This window comes from Spea bombifrons, chromosome 11, assembly GCF_027358695.1.
Source record: "Spea bombifrons isolate aSpeBom1 chromosome 11, aSpeBom1.2.pri, whole genome shotgun sequence".
Classification (NCBI taxonomy): Eukaryota; Metazoa; Chordata; class Amphibia; order Anura; family Pelobatidae; genus Spea; species Spea bombifrons.
Genome location: NC_071097.1, coordinates 28838723 through 28859787, shown reverse-complemented (window position 1 = coordinate 28859787; position 21065 = coordinate 28838723). Strand labels below are relative to the sequence as shown.

At 40.2% G+C, this 21065-nt stretch overlaps 1 protein-coding gene across 1 annotated transcript; it reads left to right on the top strand.

Moving 5' to 3' along the window:
• The first annotated feature begins 415 nt into the window (after nucleotides 1-415).
• HOGA1 (4-hydroxy-2-oxoglutarate aldolase 1) lies at nucleotides 416-16888 on the top strand. Its single transcript, XM_053451234.1, has 7 exons — nucleotides 416-657; nucleotides 2726-2854; nucleotides 4949-5076; nucleotides 6350-6484; nucleotides 8823-8919; nucleotides 13920-14053; nucleotides 16499-16888. Exons 1-7 carry the CDS (start codon nucleotides 453-455, stop codon nucleotides 16646-16648), a joined length of 978 nt encoding a protein of 325 aa, XP_053307209.1. The 5' UTR covers nucleotides 416-452; the 3' UTR covers nucleotides 16649-16888.
• Nucleotides 16889-21065: the final 4177 nt, after the last annotated feature.

The window sequence follows — 21065 nt, the reverse complement described above, 5'->3', positions numbered from 1 at the left end:
AGAAACCAAAAAAGTGCCATAAATAGGACACATCCTAATGCAATGGGGACTAGGCGCAGAAAGGGTTAATTCTTACTGCCCTTGGTTTGTTTTATGCTGCATATAAAGCTATATCTAGTAGCCGAAGCAGCACAGAACAGGTCTCCTGTAGCTGCTGATCGGGTTATATCTGAAAAGGAGACCTCTGAGATCTTTAAGGCTCATGTAACGTCTAAACACCCCGCAGGTGAGCGCAGCACGGGTAGGTACATCACTGGGTTAATCGGATGACCGATCTTTCTATCCCAGAGCTCAGCGGTAACCCGTTCACAGCGGAAGTTATTCGTTACTCTGTATCCAGCCTGTCCGCAGCCGGTGAATAGATAACGGAGTCCCCCCCGTTAATGATTAACAGACCCCCAGCCGCCCTCCGCTCCCCTCCGGGGCTCTAGCGGCAGAGAGTCGGCGGCAGGATGCAGCTCAGCGGTCTGCTCCCAGCCTGTGCCCGGGTAATAAGGCGCAGAGCCCTGGCCAGGAGCCTCAGCCTCCGTGCGCGGCCTGCCCTGGAGCTCAAAGGCATTTACCCTCCGATATCCACCCCCTTCACTGCCGGAGAGGAGATAGACTATGCCGGCCTGGAGGAGAACCTGCGGAGGTTCGGAGAGATCCCCTTCCGCGGTGAGCGACCGGCAGATCGTTATACTACGGAGCGGGGGGGGGGAGGGGCTGGGCATAGATTTCTAAATGGTGGGAAGAAAACAAATTGAAACAGCATTGAACTACCCTTTGTACTGCGCTACGGAATACGATGGCGCCATATACATCAATGATAATGATAATTCTGCTTTTAACATATTATTATTATTAATTTAACATAGAATTATGGACAGGAGCTCCTTAAATCCAATTTGTTATGTGATTTCTTTATTTGCCCTGATCATCATCATCATCATCATCATCTTCATCCTCATCATGGCAGACACTGATGACGGGTGTGGAGGGGCCCCTGGGCTTTATCAGGACTCAAATCCCTGTTCTGTTACCCCTCTTTCTACCCCGGCAGTCCCTCCTTTCCAAGAGCTCAGAATGTTTGGGCCACATGATCGTTCTGTAGCCCCAAAAGTCACCATAATGTTTAAATAAAACGACAAGACAAAGCAGGACTTTTGGGATCAAAAGAATATTCATGCCTGCGGTGCCTTGTGGGTTAAGACCTGTCCTGATTATTATTTATTATTATTATTATTATTATTATGATTTAATTACTAATTTATTTTAGTATCTTGCTTTGGATATGAAAATATAGGGGTTTTTTTTGGTGTTAAAACGGAAGGTTATAGATTCCTTCATAGGAAATGTTCATGTGGTCTGATCTGCCAAACATATGTTACACCAGTTAACAGATATCCATCTATAAGCATAGGACAGTTGGCAGCTATGCCTCATAACACTAATGCCTTAACTGCATTTGAGCGTTAAACATACCTCCGTACGCAGAACGGGGAAATGAATCATAGAAGGAGCCAACGAAGGCCGTTTATCCGCGTCGTCTTCACGTGGCCTGTTGTCATGTGAGGAATACACGCCTTTCCTATTTATTAATTTATTAATATTATTCAAAATGCTGATTGATTTCATCTTGTTGCTTAGCATTGGTAATGCAGTAAAGCTGTATGCGGTGGGTCCGGGGGGGGGGTCTTGGACTCTCTCTCTCTATATATATATATATGATGTCACGCTGAATAAAGTTGTCTCTTCCCACGCACACATGTACATAGGGTGTCACGTATGACTGCCCCTTCTTCATTACGGGGAGGAATAAGGCCACGTACAGAGAGATCATCAATTAATAGCCTGTGACTGACAGTATTTTACTGTGACTGCTTTTCATGTGCGTGAGATGCAAGCATTGTCTGCCGATGGCCATACCTGACAACTTTCTAGCTGACCCTGAGACTGTTTAGATGTTAACTCTTTGATGCCCATCATGCAGCTTCTATGTAGTTACTCACCACACGGCTCAAATACCGGTCCCCATGGAAACCTTGACTTATTTAAAGGTACATTTGAATATCTGCCCCTTCACCCTGAGATTGGGGCAAAAACCCTGGGACTCGGGATAAGAGCCGGAGACTTCTCTGGTATGTCTGTGATCACTATCTGATTACGCGGAGGGGCTCGGTACTGCAGCTTCCCCTGATGGGAAGTACACTCTCACCTCTCCTTCTGAAGCTGCATATCTCCGCACCGTCAGGTCACGCGCTCTGCAATCTGGATCACCTACGCTTCTGGATCGCTATTAAACCAAGATGGTAAGAAGCTGGCAGAGCCAAAAGTGTCAAGGCCGTGGTCCAATACTTGGTACCAAAGGGCAAGGCAGGAGAGTGGTCTACGGTCCAAACCTCCAACGTGTACAACGGTTCTCATATACAATAAATTAAATCGATATAAAAATAACTATTTATAAAAATCAATGAATAAAATATAAATAATTTATTTTTACATTGATTTTATTTATATACATTTATATATATTTATTGTATTCGAGGACCATTATACACTTTGCAATCTGTGCTGTTACAGTGATCTCTTCCAGGGGAGGAACTTATTCCTCCCCTGTTCTAATGCATTTTCTTTTTCTACATGTCTGCATTCTTCGTTAGGCAGATACAATATGTTACGTTCACACATATTGTGGGTTTCATGGACATAGTGTGATAACATCGTCATGTGTCTTTTATCACAGGCTTTGTTGTGCAGGGATCCACCGGCGAGTATGCGTACCTGACCAAGGACGAGAGGCTGGAGATTGTCCGCAGGGTTCGGAAGACAGTGCCAAAGGACAAGCTTGTTTTGGCGGGCTCAGGATGTGAATGTAAGACACGTGCTTTGATAATATAGTAATGTTCACTATAGTGAACGCAATACTTCAACCCATCACCAAAACCCTTCACGTGTGGCCTTTTGGGTTCTAGAACCGTTATAACCCATCACCAAAACCCTCCACGTATGGCCTTTTGGGTTCTAGAACCCTTATAACCCATCACCAAAACCCTCCACGTATGTCCTTTGGGTTCTAGAACCGTTATAACCCATCACCAAAACCCTCCACGAATGGCCTTTGGGTTCTAGAACCGTTATAACCCATCACCAAAACCCTCCACGTATGGCCTTTGGGTTCTAGAACCGTTATAACCCATCACCAAAACCCTCCGCGTATGGCCTTATGGGTTCTAGAACCGTTATAACCCATCACCAAAACCCTCCACGTATGGCCTTTTGGGTTCTAGAACCCTTATAACCCATCACCAAAACCCTCCACGTATGTCCTTTGGGTTCTAGAACCGTTATAACCCATCACCAAAACCCTCCACGAATGGCCTTTGGGTTCTAGAACCGTTATAACCCATCACCAAAACCCTCCACGTATGGCCTTTGGGTTCTAGAACCGTTATAACCCATCACCAAAACCCTCCGCGTATGGCCTTATGGGTTCTAGAACCGTTATAACCCATCACCAAAACCCTCCACGTATGGCCTTTTGGGTTCTAGTTGTAGGATGAAGCATGGAACTTTCCGTATTGCTCGAATAGTAGTCTATCTAAGATGCTAGTAGGTTCTGGTTAAACATTGTCAGAATTCAAGCCAGGGCATAGGTGGCAAGTGAGTTTATATAGAAATATCTAACGCCTCATCTAATATTCTATCTTTGATATCTTACATTTTATGAAAGCTAAAAGAGAACTCTGGGGCAAATACATGACATTTCACGAGCCCCAGAGTCTTTGCTTCAAGCTGATTCCAATCACTGATGAGTTCTATGAAGTTTCCAAGTATTTTGGCCAACTTCTCCAAGGCTGGTTGTACTGCACAAGGGATGAGACGTAGGAGAGCACTAGTGCTGGTCTTACCTCCAACAGTGTCAAAAACAACTTCACTTCTTAGAACAGAGTGGTCCTTGGTATGTGATGTCATATGAAGGTGATGTAAAATTGTTGCTTTTTCTTCTTTCATTTAAACAAATAAGAGCGAGCAGTATCATAACATATATATAAATAACAAACCTTGGACAAGTAAGAGCCATAAATTATATGAATTTTAAAAAGTACACAAAATTGGAGGACTTACACTACAAAAGTTATCAGAAAAGTGGCCTTGGGTGATCTAAACTAGAACGCATCCTTCCACACATTGAATAAAGGAGATGGAAGGTTTATTTATGAGAAATGTTTTTAAAAAGTCTTACATACGGCAGACTTTAAATTTTATCTATAGTTTACCATCATACCAAGTCATGAGGACCAACCATAGATGGGAATAAAGACACCATTTTGGAACGGCTGTCACTCAAATGGATAAGCAGTAACTCATCGGACGTAACCGTGAGATTGTGTCCAATATGTAAAGTTTGCAGATATTCTTCAGTAATAATTATGGGTTCCGGGACTCCAGAGCCAGAAGGAGATTGGATATTTATAACCGTATCTAAGGTCAGGGACAAACTAACGAGATCCAGCAGCTGCACGGCATAAGGGCCAAACTACCTTAAAGGGACCCATACTATTATTACTGTTACCATAGAGATGGTTACTCAACATAAGGAGGGGCTTTTAAGGAAGATTGACACCTGTGTGCCAAAAAATTGTTTTTTTTGGTTTGTTTTGCCAAAACTGATGGGACCAAATACTCCGAAGGCAAAGACATCTTCAAAAATATTCCTCCTCTGCCAGACAAAGAAAGAAGAGGCGGTGAAGGCCTCAGATCAGAGCGCTGGGTTATTCTTTTTAAATCTTAGGTTTATTATTTGTCTCTGACTCCCGAAGCCAGTGAAAACCTTATTGTATATTATATGAACGGCTTTAATTTTATATTTATGCCTTAGATAGGTGATTTTTGGGGTTTTGTGTTAGTATTGGTCATTAATATTCTAGCAGCAACCGCCTTTCTGTATATTCTTCTCCTTACAAAGCGACCCAGGCCACGATTGAGATGACAGAAGAAATGGCTAAGTGTGGAGCGGACGCGGTGCTCGTGGTGACCCCGTGTTACTACCGAGGCAGGATGACCAGCAGCGCTCTCGTTCAGCATTACCGTAAGGTATTCTGAGGACTTTAGGAAATGATTAATATATTCACTGTTGCCCTTTAGACTTCCTTGGAGACGTCTTCCATGGTTTAAGCCAACAGGGTTTTCGGTGTAATCGTGTATACTCTTTCATTTAATGAAGGCCATGCAAATTAGTAATAAAAGAGATTACTTCATCCCTGTGGGGGTCAGAGGTATGAGCTACTTACTAATGATCTCTCATGGCTGTGCAATTCACACTATGTAGTCTCTGCCTGATCACCCTGCCCTGTAACATGAAATGCGTTATTTGCTTCATTAGCGGTTACGGCCGAGGGTTCGTGTTACAGGGAGGTATTTTATTTAACGAGGAAGGCTCTTGTTGAGCTGCGGTTGGCAGGTCTGGAGTTTGATAGTAAAGGAATGAAGGGATTATACTCCAAGACATGTCTGATAACCTCAGCATCTTAACCTCAATGGGTCCAGGATTTGAAAGAGACGCCATAATTACCAGTAGGATCTGCGTTTAGCATTTGGAACAAAGTCGTCTCGCCATAGCTAATATGTGAGGTCTAAGAGAAGTTCGTATTCTGTACCATAGCTGGCAACAGTTCCGTATTTCCCAGGACAGTCCCATTTTTTTTGGTTCAGTCCCATCAAATTCGGCATATCAATCCTGCCTATGCACCGTGCATTACAATAAGCACCGGCAGCATGGCATTTTAACTGTGTATATCAAGGACACACACGGCCTAAATGCTTGTAAGTGAGCTCCAAGCTACCTAGTATCTGTACTGGGTAGCCTCTCGCTCAATTCTGCAGAGTGTATGGCCCCACCCCCTTTAGGTCCCGCCCACACTGTCCCAGAATCCAGGAAGGAAGTGTTTGCGAGTATGCTATAGAGAGGTTTTTACAGGATCATGTGATCCAGGATCATGTGATCCGTGTTACACTGACGGCCCAGTTTATCTAAGCCCTTCCCAACTGCCCTGTATTGGATAAATGTTTCTTATGGCATCACATCTGACAAATAGAACAAACCAAGGGGAAGATTAAACGTTCTGCAGACATGGATTCATATTTATGAATGGTGACAGATAAGAACCATTCAGCCCATCTAGTTTGGCCATTTTTCCCGATGTTAACACGCGCGTCTTAATCAGTCCTTGTTAGATTTAGGATCGCTTTATGCCCATCCCTTGCATGCTTAAATTCCTTTACTATATCGGCCTCTACCACTCCTGATGGGAGGCAGTTCCATTTGTCTACCAGCCTCGGTAATTTATTTTTTTTATTGTTATTTTAGGTAGCAGATTCTTCTCCTGTTCCAGTTGTTCTATACAGCGTCCCTGGAAACACGGGTCTGGATCTACCAGTGGATGCTATCGTTACACTGTCTCAGCACCCTAACATCATTGGCATCAAGGATAGTGGAGGAGACGTGAGTCCTGCTTCTAATTTTTAGTGGTTTTTTTTTCTGTTCTATGCATCAACATTCTGAAGGAAAAGTATTGTTTAAAAAATAATTAAAATAAATAAAATAAAATTGTAAAATGTAATTAAAAATGAAAATATTAATATTAGTAAAAATCACCATTAACAATGTAAATAAAGTTATAATCAGTGGCAGATTTGGAAAGGTGTCCGATGTCATAGAAGGTCACACTTCAATCCTGAACGCGTGTACTAGGGGAGGATGCGTTGGGAGCGGGTGAAGATGGTTTTCCCGAGGTCTTATGGTGTCTACACGTGTGCAGATATCCGACATTGCTGCGTGGATAGTCAGGGGGTTTCGATATGAATGACTTTCTAGATCCCGTCTCGCTTATCGAACACTTTTTGGGAAGACTTCCAGGTTTGTGAGTTTCGCTGGCGCCCTCTTGGAATGTCTGAGTACTTCGATACGTTTTATCACCTCTTGGATATCTCAAGCTGCTCATCTCTGCGTGTGCCGGGAAAAAGTGGGATGCAGTATGAGGCTTTTAGGTAATGGTGGTGTTGAAAAAATAAAGAGAAAATGCACCATAATTACATGAGAATGTAGACAGAGCATCTATTTATCGCATTATGTAGCAGAAAAAAGTGAACTAGAAAAGGAGCCAATCTCACTTTTTTTACGTCTCTGGCAATTTTCTTCCCATCGAAAGAGAATTTCAAGCTTCAGTCAATGGTCTGGGTCAGACCTTTCCTTTCCTTATTTCCTAAGAACCCCCCTACCCGTGTATATGCCCTCCTCTGGATTTAAGCACCCTGTGTAATTAGGGCAGATTTGAAGGGGGTATTTCTCCACGGGGGGGGGGGCTTTCTTGGCACCCTAAGACCTGGAGGCCCAATAAACCCCCGGGGCTGCAGGGGGTCTTATGACCAAATATAATGCGTTTGGACTTACGTTTTCCTCACTTGGCTATAAATGTTTGTTAAATGCATTTTATAGTATTTCTTAAAGAAACATAAATGGGTCTTATATATTTATACATATTCAGGTTAGGAATATGTCGCGTATCAGAAGGTTAACTGAATGAAGTGGTGGCATTAATCATGGGGTATTTTCTATGAGTCCAGGAGACCAAGCGTAACGCTAAAGAGGTAAAAAAAAGAGGTAAAAAAACCCCAGAAGGGCGTTTACTGACAATCACAGCCAGAGTAATACCGTAATAGTCTGTAGTAGCTATAAACTCTTAAACACATCTCCTGATACGTGGTACCCATACTGCAACCCGGCTCCAGCACTGGTTCGGCCACCATTGTAGGGTCTAATAAGACTCCCCGTGCACATTCCTGGAAAGCACTCAATGAAAGCGCTTTCCTGCCACCGATTGGCTGTTTTAAGCAGCCAATCGGTGTTGAGAATCGTCAAACCACAGAGGAGGCAGGAGCTGAAGCTTCTCCCCAAAACAAGTGCTTTTATTTATTTTTTAACCTATTAAAGACTGCATATTAAAGTACAACCCGTTCTTCTTAGGCGGTTGTACAGGAAAGCTCTTTGTGATATGGTTTTTGTATGCAGCCAGGGCTCTGATCAGCATACGATACGCCATTACCGCGAGAGAAACTATTTAAATCATCTACTTGACAAAGGTCTTACTGAAAAACACGGGGGAGGAAAAGTAATGAGAGGAACAGAGTAGGTTTAATCCTAGATTGAATTTCAGATTACAGCCCATTAAATCATAGCCGGGAAACGGATCTGACATTTTGGGTGGTTTGGATGGTGTATTACACATCAGAGGGCGCATAGTTCAAATTATTCTGTTATTATATATTCTCTGTCTGGTCTGTGAAGAAGGTTGGCTTTTTTCAAACAATCTTTTAACCCTTTAACCTAGTTTTCTCCCTTCTTGCGGAGTGTTATAATTTAGAAATATATAAAATTCGAGATAAGTATAACAATAAAATGATTTACATTCTATTATATAGCTAACGTAATGTAACACGTTTGGTACCTTACGGAATTCTAGGTTCTAGGGTAACCCGTAAAGAGATGGCGGGTGTGCTGGTTCCTGTTAGTCTTCGGTTACTGGAAATTGCATTGTATACTAGGCTGACATTACTTATTGATTTATCTTATGCCATCAAGTTTATGAATCTGGTTGGCTGAGAAAATCTACTTAACATCATAGAAACCACTAGTGCAAGCAGAATCCATGACATGTTTGATTTATATATACTTAAAAAAAGGATTCTGGTGCTGTTTGTATTGATTGTTTTTTTTTTTTAACATATGATAAGGCTATGAATAAATAAGGAGTGGATTGTAATATTATTCTTTAATGTTTCAGGTCACTCGTATCGGTCTTATTAGTCATAAAACCCAAAATTCTGGGTTCCAGGTATTGTGTGGATCTGCCGGCTTTCTGCTGCCCGGATACTCTGTAGGTAAGTGGGCTCGTAATGGGAACCCATCAGCATTTTAACTATGTTTGGGAAGGACTTATATAAGAAATAATATATATATAATATGAGGTTGCTTGTTGACGTCATTATATGATCAGCAGGTCCAGGGGCAGCAGTCTCCCTGGTACAAAAAGTAGGGGGATCACCCTCTTGGGCGATCAGCATACCCTCCATAGACATCATTAACTGCCTTAAAAGAGTAACCTTACTAAAAAGCCAGGCTGGCTTGTCTTTTCTTGTGAGAACGATAACGTGGAAATAGAACACGTTTATTCAATTTATATATATATACTACCAGAAAAGCCATAGAAAAAATGGTTTAAAACCTGCTAGCATTTAACTTTGTGACACAACTTTTTTTCTCTCGTATGCAAATTACTTATTATAACGCAAGGCAGCACATTTGCATACAAGGCTGCATTTGAGTATTCAGGTGATTTACTGTATTATTCTTTAATCTGTTGATTTAAAGAACCAAGGCTTACACAGAAGCTCAAAAAAATGAAATAGACGAGGCAAAAAAAAAAAAAACAGCAGCAAAAATGTAAGAATAAGATAAAATCTGAATCTACAGGGTTTAATGAATATCTTAAAACTCTGTACAAGCTGAAAAATATCACATAAATAGATTTTAAGCCTCGCTATTACTTTATCTTATCATATGCGGAATGTAGACCTAAAAATATTATTTTCTGGGAAATGACCGGTGAATGCAGATAGGAGTTGTTGAAATCATTGATGGACAATGTTTTTAAGAGCGTTTCACAGAACGTTTGGTTAAACATTATCATCGTTCCACATAGAAGGTCTTAACGTTCCGTGAAAAGCTCTGGGGATTTTCAGATCATTCTGAGAAAGACATTGTGTGTTGGGTGCCGCGATTCTCCAACGCCGGAGATCCGATCCGCGTCCGTTACAGAGGACACGATGTGAGAGCTGAGCATGTGGGTATGCTATCTGTGGAATGGCATCTTTGGAGTAATTTTCAAAGCCTGTGTGAAATCAGGGTCACCTCTATAAAGCCAGCAGTGGCACGCGAAACATGCCGTGAGGCGGTCTGCGGGGGTCTCAGGTTGACACGATGACACTGGGACTGTACCTACTTCACCCTGTGAGTGCCAGAGGAGCTAGCAACACTTTGCTCAGAGCTATAAATTGGGGCATTACAAAGAAGGGCCCCTTCTCATTATGCAAGAAGGGCCCCTTCTCTAGATTTCATGCCTTTATCAAGATCTTTCCCCCCATTTTACGCTGCTTTCTGTATCTTGTCTTTTTTGTCTCTTTTTCCACCTCACTTTCTGACATCTTTTCATCCCTTTTTTCTATGCCCTTTTCTCTTTTAACCTCTTTTACCCCCCACATACACATACATATACACACATATACACACATATACACATGTACGCACACGCACACACACACACACACACACACACACACACACATGTACGTTGCTTGTGGCTTGTGGCCGGTAGCTCCCGGGGAGATGACATCGCTTCTCGGCGCGCCGTGTCAGGGAGGATGATTGACGCAGGTTGCGAGACCCAATCAGATCGCTGCTTCGTGAAACAGATGAGAGGTCACTGTATGGTGTCTGTCAATCACACGTCACAAAGGACTAGAGAACAGATACAGTAACGTCACTCTGTCTCTAACAGAAATAAAATACAGAAGACTAAAGCACCATGATGGAAAGGAATGATACCGCCAGTTCTTATTTTTATTACTAGCTGGTATTCTGTTCATTTGGTTCATTTAATTCCCTTTTTTTAGTCCAAACCAACCAATGTTTGAACAAAAGATGAACGCATCTTTAATGACGGGAATCTTCCTTGTCAAGATTGTAAGCTTGCGAACCGAGCCTCTCCTCCTAATGTATCGGTTTGTCTTAGACCTTTAATTCTCGTCTTGTCAGACCCCTTGAATATATGTATTGTATGAAGCGCTGCGTAAACTGTTGGCGCTATATAAGTAAAAGATAATAATAAATAATATATTTTTCCACCTTTCCATGAACCTCACACAGTGTTGCTTTACGGCATTTTACAGCCAACAGGTCCAAGTGTCAGCCTTCACCTCCATGGAATGACATAATTAAAGCTTATTTGAAGTTCATATCACGCATTATTTATGGAGGCTGAAGATAAAGCAAAAACTAACAGATTTATCCTTTTGTAAAGAAGGTAAAATATTAAAGATCACACGAACTAAATAAATGACAAAAGTCGTGTAAAAATCCTAAAAACTATGCTTTAAATGACCATACCCAACTAGTTTAGTTTAAAAAATGGTTTAATTTGTAACATTTCCTTTGGCTAATTATTATTATTACTAATATGTAGGAGATTTTATTAAACTATGTCAATAAATCAACAGGTATAATGACTCCCTTTATGCTCGTTTGATGTATTTCTTGCTTAATGAGCTTATTGTAATTTAATTACCTGCCGGGAACCCCTAAGCGTATATAACCGATTATTTAAAAACAACGCGTAAAAGAACCATTACACCGGAATGATTTTATCTGCGTATTCCACGCCAGGGATTTCTAGCTGCTGTCCCCTGGACCACCAACAGTGCAGCTTTGCGGGATCTGCTTGAATGAGCACAGGTGGATCAATCAATATCTCGTCGATGTGACAGCTCCATCTGTGCCATTGTGAAGATCTCTCAAGAACCTGCATGGTTGGTGGTCCCGTGGAGTTAAAAGCCCCTGCTCTGGGGAGCATTAAAGGCTTAAATACACAGAATATGGCTTTTTGCTGTTGACAGCGAAGGATACTGGAAAGGAATTTACTATGAATGGTAAATGATGGCATTATTGTGTTACCAGATACTATTTAGAAACTAAAGCGCTGCATAGATGAAAACAAATATCTATAGAGCCTAGGCGTTATAGGCATTGTGATGAGCCCAGCCATGTTAAAACTAAATCGGTGTCATGCTTTCAAGAGATCTCATTGGTTTAGCCCAAGGCTTCTTGTAGGAGATGTTCACTGGGGTCGTCCATTCATGATGCATTGTAACATTTGGGAGCTTAAATGTTAAGCTCTCAGGGAATCGCATTATGTGGAACGTGTGACATCACACGCAGCTTCTCTCGCGTTAAGTGGGTCGCATCATGATGTCATATTATACATCATTATAGGTGGAGATGTGACTTAACACTGAATACCCCATATCCTCCCCTTTTCCACCATGTCTTGATCAGGCATAGGGATCAAAATCAACCTTGACACTTTAAGGTCAGCTGATAAAATGGCGTATGTGCACCCGCTAGCACATGTGACCAACTGCACAAGTGGCAATAAAGGTACATGGGAGATGCCATTGGGCATTTGTCTGCTTTGCCAAAGGTCAGTCTAGGCCTGGGCACGAGAATATATTTCCCAAGCTGGGTAACCAAAGGGAATGCAACTTTACATTGGATGACCTGGTGCTTTTTGTGTTAGAAACTCAGCCGTTGACACCATGGATTATTGCTTGCGCAGGGACTGATTTGCATAATACACCAGAGAGCGGTGATAAAGATGAAGCCGTTCAACATTGTTCTTTCTTGCAACGTTTACCTTTTTAAAAAATAATTTCTGGAACTACCATCGAATAATTGTAGGCACCATGACTACTTCAAGTGAGTTTCAACGTTGATGGCCTCACCAGGCAGCAGTAGGTGTCCAGAGGGAGATATACTCTTCTTAAAGCCTTCAAGAAACACCACCTGATCCCTAAAGACGCGGTGACAAATTACCAGCAGCTGAGTGCCAGCTATTGTATTTTACCCTTCCACCACCCCCGTCACTTTATTTAAAGGCTCTAAGGGTGTTACTCGGAATGAACTTAGCCGAGAACACATTTGAAGTTGAGGAACACTTGCGATTTACTAAAGTTATCTCCGAGTGGTTTATGGATTTGAACTTTTGGAGCACTAAGAACTGTTGAAGGGAGGTAGTCATTAAAGCATTGAACTGCAGCAACATAGAGTGTATTTAACGACACTAAAGTATCAAATTATTAATAAACCACACAACTATGGCACCCATCTCAATGCACAAGAAAACTACGTAGACTGTAAGCTCTTTGGGGCAGGGACTTTTATTCAGAGTATATTCATACCTATTGTACTTATATCACTGCATTTATTGCAATACAAGCTTTAAAATAACAAGTAAACAAATAAAAATCTACATTTAGATTATAATCTTCTAGATTATTTGAAACAATTCTACCAAAATTGGGGAAAAGTTCAGGGTCTGTAGCTGCCCAACAAAACAACGCGTTGGGATCTTATCATCCCCCCCAGCTTTAGGGATGTTTGATCATTTCTTTAATGATTAACCAGACTCATACACGGACGTGCTGCCGCCTGCAAAACACATTCAACTGCCAGAGTATCTGCCCGTCCTGATGTGTCAGGGGCCACGGCGAGTTAGTTACCCTAATTCATCCCTTAAAGGAGATCTTTCGTTGAGACGCAACATTAGTTGTGTTTTCTCAGCAAATAAACCTGATTTGTCATTTTAATATTTCATCTGTATGTCTAATGAAGTATAAAAAACTTTAAGAAGCTTTTCTTTGTTTCTCTAACGACCTATCGGTGTCTGCTTGTGTGTCATGTGATAATTAAGTGTTCCTAACAAAAATCTGAATATTTGCTTCATTAAATAATAATTTCTTGGAAGGATTTAAGTAGTCACGATTACTAAGGATTATGTTTTTAATGCTGCATTTAGTTACAAGAGTGTAATGTTTGTCATCAAATACAGTGTGGAATATAGTGAAACCTTAAACATTGTTACCATTTTTTGGTACATTATCATCCCGTCATTCATGGACGTGGACCGTCCCATGTGTGGCTATCATGGGACATGTGGGGGCCATGCTGTGACGATGTAGGTTTATTTAATTAGAATTGTCTAAGTTGACTTTCTTTCCATGCAACGTTATTAATAACCGGACAATCCCTGTTTCTGTTTGCCCTGTAGGTGCCGTTGGAGGTATTTGCGCTCTTGGGAACATCCTTGGTGCCCAGTTGTGTGAATTGGAAAGGCTGTGTCTGAATTCTCAGTGGAAAGAAGCCAAGGAATTGCAGCACCGACTCATAGAACCAAACGCTGCTGTAAGGTTACTGTTTGTTACCATCTTCAGAGGCATTTCTAGTGTTTCTCACTTGTGTTCATTGGGTCTTTTGTGTCACCTTAATGTGTTACTCTGTGTGCGTCACAGCGTTGTGATTTTGCGGTTGGGTCTGACATTTCACAGCTAAACTATTTAAATGTGACAAAAGCTGCATGCCATCCCTGCGCAATAAGCCATTCAGTTAATTCACTTGTATTCTTGACCTCGTCTGGCTTTGTGGCCACCCAAACCTTTTGGTTTGATACTTGGACTTCACCTGAACTCGCCTTCCTGCCATTTTGACCTGAACTTGGACTACGAGTAGGTTTGGCCCTAGAGCTGGGCTATCGAGTGTAATCCCAAATCCTGGTGGTCATTCTACCTGAAGGCTCAAAGGAAGAGATATGAGACTGTCATAGACTGAAGACCAGAACTCTCAGGGTTTTCTTAGTCATCTCACACAAAATAACGTATTTGGGTGACTGTAAGGTGGCACCTGGTAACACATACATAAAGGAGGAAGATATACTCCAAGAATGACTTTTTGGTGGGATTTAGGATTATTCGGATTCTTTTGTTTCTGTGTTTAACATCAATTAGACTATAATTACTGTGAAAGATCCGCTATGAAGGGACAACAAGTTACGCCAGTGTGAAAGGTTGAGCTGGCCCTGCATAATGCATAATTCAATGGGTGAAGGGACTTTGGAGAAATCCATAGATTATACAGGGCCGGCCAAGCTCTTCCTGGAGCAGAAGCTTGGACCCTCATTATGAAGTCAATGAGCGGAAACCAACTCTCTCTTTAGTAAGCAAACCACAATGTCTCTCATACTCCCTGTTCTCCTGACCAAGAGCTTCCAAAATAGTTTAATACTTGGCAGAAAAGTAAAGGGCCACCAAGCTTTCCACATGAGATGCCCTTTAAATCTGTTGCAGCAAAATATTTCTCAAGAACAAGAAGTGTAATAATGTATTCTCACCATGCGACATTGTCGTTATATTCATGCGCATTGACTTCAGGCCATTCACTCTGACATTTGGTTAGAAAATACCAGACAGAACCTCACCCAGAACCGGGATGGAGCCCAGTTGGTGTATGTGATCACAGCTGGTATTTCGCTTGCTAATGGCCGATGCAGCTGTCCTCTTGGCTGCCGTCCAGTTAGCATCATTAAGCCGGTTTCACTCGTTTAAGGAAGATGTGACAAAGCCAGAGGGGTTATTCATCTTGTTAGAGGGTAAAGAGGGCAGCTTTAATAATCCAGGGATCACTTTGTAGATAACCAATGGAAAAAAAAAGTCGTAATGGCTGTTTTTATTTGTTAAGTTGTTAAATGTAGGCAGAACATATATATATATATATATAATATATAATATAATGTGTTTTAATGATACACTGTGTGTGTATAGCAAGGCCCTCTTTATAATTTTAGGGTTTTACAGTTCCTGTCATTCTTGAGCATTATATTTAATATAATATGTTGTATTGTTTACATGTGGGGGGTTTTAATTGAATTACATTAACAGGGCTCTAGCAGATTCTGTAGCTCTATTACAGTAGCTGAGAGTGAAAACGAACAATAACTTGAAATAGACAGCATACAAAATTACCAATAACAGTAAAGTAATACTATAGGTGAAGAAACACTCGTTCAGGAGGGAAACCGGGCCCTGTGCTTGTGAGCTTACAGTCTATTAAAGCTTTAGTGCCATGCATGGGTTTATTATATGAAAGATCAGATGTCCGTGAGCTGCCGTGAAGCAGTTGAGAAAACATGGCCAGTGGTATGCCAGACTCATTAGTAGAACATTAATGCTACTAGAAGGCCCGAGACGGACACACGACATAATGTACCCTGCTGAACCTCCACCACATTGCTGTGATCACAAGACACGCACATCAATTGTTCAGCGTATTTATAGGACATGACTGACTGTAATTAACCGAGGGAGCTATTTAAATTATGGCCGTGGATCTTCGAATTGGTTTTCACATTTAGAACGGCTTGGTAAACACACTCTGAACATGTTATTGAAGCTTTGACCTTTCCAGTGAAAAAAGGGCCGGGCAATGCATTGCGTACCTTCTAGCACTGATTTCGCTATACGTGGCACTAATGGTCATCAACTCCCCACCTCCCAACAGCCCTCTACCGTTTTGCCACTGAATACTTTAATTAGAACACTTTCCTTGTGACAGATACACATCGAAACTCTGCCGAGATCATAATTCATGAACCGTGTCATATGATGCCCAATTGATATTCTTTACCTTTATGGATGAAACACATCGCAGATAAATTGGTATTGTTTAAAATTGTGAAGATAAAATGCTTTCAACCCAATGGGTTGGATAATAATTTGGATCATCGGTGTGCGAGCCAATCAGAGATTAATATTTTAATATTTAATTAATATTTTTTTCATTTTTTTTTTTATGCAGGTGACGCGCAAGTTTGGGATACCCGGTGTGAAGCAAGCCATGGAGTGGTTTGGTTATCACGGAGGGTTTTGCCGTTCTCCGCTTCTCCCTCTCACAGAACCAGAGATAAAGGAACTAAGAAGAGACTTTACGGCAAATGGCTGGCTTTAAACGGTGCCCATAAATGAAGGGTTCAAAAGTGCCTTTTTTTAATGAAGTGCCTTTTCTCATCTAAATATCGGAGTACGGAGTATGCATGCGATTCTGGCCAACATGTATTACACAAAAAAGTATAACAGAAATAAATGCTGTTCATGACTTTACATGGTAAATAGAAAAGCCCTAAAAAAATAAAATGTTCATTGGAAAAAAAAACCCAATAAAAAGTATTCTGTCATGATGGTGAAACAATATTGTAATAATATTTAAAGGATAACTTTTTTTTTTTTTTTTGTTTTTTTTGTTTGTTTTATATGCTTTACAGGACTATGTATTTTGTTTTTCTTACACAGCTTACTTGGCCATTTCTTCGCTACCCTCTAGAGGCTCAACCTCAGTACTCCCCTACGAACATTGCGCTTCTCTTACAAATTTAGATAATAAAAGCAGGAGCTGGGTTTGGGAACTGAAAAATCACTAAATACGTTTTTTTTAAGGGAATATTATTCTTTTATTATCCTAGATGGTACAGTGAAATATATTAACTGAGAATATAAAAGAAGGAGGCAGTGGGGCTTGACCTAATAGTTAATATATAGATATATAATAAATTATATTCAGTTATGTTTCCCAGATGATATCGTATCCCAGCATATAATGGACCCGCTCTTCATTGACATTTTAACATATTTTAGAACTGGTGCAAACACACCCAGACACAATGTCAAATACCAAACTTCAAAAATATGGGGAAAAACATTTTAAAAAAAAATTATATATTAAGAAGTTATAACCGTAAGCAAGTTTTTGGACTGTTTAGCCCAATATATATATATATTCACCAAGCCCTTTTTTTTTTTTTTTTTTTTGAAGACCACAGAATAGAAGTGGTGCTCTTTGCTTCTATGAGTAACTGAACGTGATCATTCAAGTGACCAGGACATGGTGCTCTATGTACCCCTTTTTTTTTTTTTAAAGAAATAATCCCCCAACACTCAAGAGTTAATATTTTAGAAGAGGGCTTCAAGTTCTAATCAAATACTATAATATGATGAATTGTAAAGAAAGCCAAATAGCCCAGTTGTGGAATCCATGCGCTGTGATCACATTAACATTTTTACACCACTATTTACTAGTATCCGATGCCTTAAAGGTATTAAATGAAACAGTTGGGTAATTATTATTACATTACGGCCGGCAGCATCACCAGAAAATGCGTCCAGAATCAGCCATCTCAGCGCATGCACGGAATCGTTACTACAGGACTGATGTCACTTTAGCCCAGCGTATAAACTTACTTAACGTTAGATTCCTGCAGGCTGATTAACGTTGTGTTTGGCAGACGAAAAGAACGATGAAAATGTTTCCATGCCCGGGGCTGTCCCTGCCATTTAAATGTTTTGTACTCCGTTTAAAATAGATAAAACAACCCTTTAAACAATAATTAACAGAAATAGCATGTTAAAGCCTCAATGATTAGAGTTTTTTTTTTTTTAAAAAAGAAAAAAAAAATAGTGAAATGGACAAACCTTTACTATTACAATAATAATCAAAAACCTTACATTTTGTAAAATAATGTATTTTTGCAGATTGATAAGATTCTACCTTGCCGACAGGGCATTATATGATTTAGTATTCCAAGAAAACCTTGCTGGGGCTTTTTTAGAATTAGTTAGTTAATAATAATAATAAAAAAATGATTCTGTGCCATAAAGATAGCTGGAGCCAACACATGATTGGTTAAAAAGAAAGTATAATAGACGCAAATGTTATAAAAAATATGTATTTTCTGTATATTACTTCATTTAATTATTATTAAGTAATTATTATTAATAGGTTTATTTGCTGTTATGGGTTTTATAGAGTGCAGGCTGATGAACCAAACCACTATTATTATTATTATTTATTGTTTTATATAGCGCCATCAAGTTCCGTAGCACTGTTCACTGCTTGTAACATTATTCATTGCTTGCACGCTGTAAAGCAGGCGATTGTTGGATAGCGTTAGAGAATGATCCCGCGTATGGCTTACAGCGCATGCGCTCAAAAGAGATTTAATGAGAAACACCCTGTATTGAAATCATCTGGCACCATCTGTTGGACGGAGAAATGTAGGGTAACCGCAAGGGGTCACGGACGGAGTTATATAGATGATTGTAAATATTTAAACGCTCTGACATTACATCTTCAGTGTCTCTGCTGCTCCTGAAAGAATGAGCATTCATTATTAAAGACAACCTGCCTATAGCTGCGTTTCTTTCTCTGTAAAGTCTGAAAATGGGGGGGTCTTTCAAGCTCATATGAGCAGGGCCCCCCTTACCTCTTGTTTCTGTTATGCACTACGTTATGTTGTTTACCTATTGTGCATCGCTGCGGAATATGATGGCGCTACATAAAACGATAAATAACAGTAAGGCAGGCGTCTTGTAACATTGTGTGAAATAATGTCATTCTAAATGGCGTTGAATTGTACAGGTTTCTTGAATTCAGTCATTTGGTGTTTTATTCACTAAAGTGAGAGTTCGTTGAAAGAAAGCCCTTTATAATGCAGTTATATTTGGAAGATATTTTTGGCAGCTGGGGTACTTTCATTTTTGATGGTGTTTTTTGTGATGTGAAATATTTAAACTTGTCAGACATACATTTACAGAGAAAAAACTCACCGTTAAGCTTTCGCATACCCAAGAAACAGCATGGGTGGTTCACTAAATGACAGCACTGTACGTGGCATCAGTCTGGAAGGCATGGTGCTGTAATATTGTTTCATTTCATATATGAACCTTTTTATGTGCATTCCCTAAGACAAGGAGTAGCACAGCTGAAAACTCTGGGCCATTTAATAAGTACACTGCCAAGATAAACCAAACCATTGCCAGGCAGCGACCATGTTCACTTCAAATGGGTTTCGGCAAAATATGGGAGCTTCAGGTTCCTTCAGCAAGACGGATGTCTCTGATCTTCACCAACATCAGACTAAGAGAGGCAGAGATATTCAGAAGAGCTTCCAAACAGGTAACACCAACTTGAAGGATTTTGTTAACGTCTCATGAACATTGAAGCAGTCTACATGTATTCAGTTTGAAGGAGACACCGTCCCTCTCTGGATCCTTATAGGTTTCCAAAAGCCTTCTTTGAGAACCACTAGAAGTAAGATCACCCACCATGACTGCATGCAAGAGACACACCGGGAAGCTGACTTTTTGTCATCGTACGTCTTTAATGTTTCAAGTAAAGCAGAATTCAGACATCATGAAAGCCAAGGCACAATTCTCAAACAAACATATGCTTATACCGTATAATAGACATTCAGTACCTGTGAGTGAATTACATTTTACATGGAAAGACGAAAAGACACGTAAGGTAGAAGGGATGTGATCACTGTGGCCGGCGAACATTTATCACTCAATACAGATATACAATAAACAGATCCTCAGTCACAAGGTTAGTGCAATGCTAAAACCAGGACTTTATCAGCACACAAACTGTTTCTATAATCATCATAAATTATATATTTCTTTAATATTGCTGGTAAGGATCAAACTACGGAAGGAGATATATTGCTTTGGATGCCATGTCAGCTCTAAAACGAAAGTCTACTAAATTCATGTTGGACGTTGAAAAAAAAAAAAGAGTGCATCGAAGAGTTAACCCTGTCGTAGCCCTCCTGAATTAAAGTACAGGAGTATTCCCCACCGTTATATTTTCAGTGCATGCGTTTACAGTATTTAAAAATATCCTTTGCGATTAGGCAAATTCTTTATGAACGCACCCCAATAAATGTGATCATGTTATGGAAAACGGGTACACTTTAAATAAACCATAAGCTCGACTACACGTATATATATATATATATATGAGGCTGAAGCGGGTGTCTGCAAACAGGAGGCAAATGCACCAAATGTATTCTCATTATGTAGCTATTTAAATGTATTTAATGTGTTTAATGAGAAGTAGCAATTACTGTTAGACTTCTATTTGTATGTTTATTTGGCGTTAAAGGCAGTGAATAAACCCTCAAATCTCATTTAAATAACAATTATTTAACTCTTTTACCCCTAAATATAATAGCCCGCCATGTAATATGATATTTATGTCATATTCACTGATTTAATGGACTTTATTGTTAAAAAGGTGATTGGTAAAGAGGAATTATACATTATTTTAAAGTGCACAACTAATAAAACACAGCTTAGATATTAAATATATTAAATATGAAACACGCTGAACTGTGGATTGTCGATCATGTAGCAGTATGAAGGATAAGAAGATCATCGAGTCCCTGAATGTCGCCTGTAGCATTGCAAAGGTTTACAATCAGAGTTGGGAAACACAGGACTATACTTTCAGTCCAACAATAAAGGTGGTCTTGCACTTTGCTAAATCATGGTGAAAATACCTGTTAGAGACAGCCCACCGGGAAAACATGAAC

Bases quoted from the DNA above. Each gene is read 5' to 3' on its own strand.
- HOGA1 (XM_053451234.1), top strand. From the start codon at position 453: ATGCAGCTCAGCGGTCTGCTCCCAGCCTGTGCCCGGGTAATAAGGCGC. The intron at 5,077-6,349 runs GTATTCTGAGGA...TTGTTATTTTAG, and splicing joins TCGTTCAGCATTACCGTAAG to GTAGCAGATTCTTCTCCTGT. The intron at 14,054-16,498 runs GTAAGGTTACTG...TTTTTTATGCAG, and splicing joins TCATAGAACCAAACGCTGCT to GTGACGCGCAAGTTTGGGAT.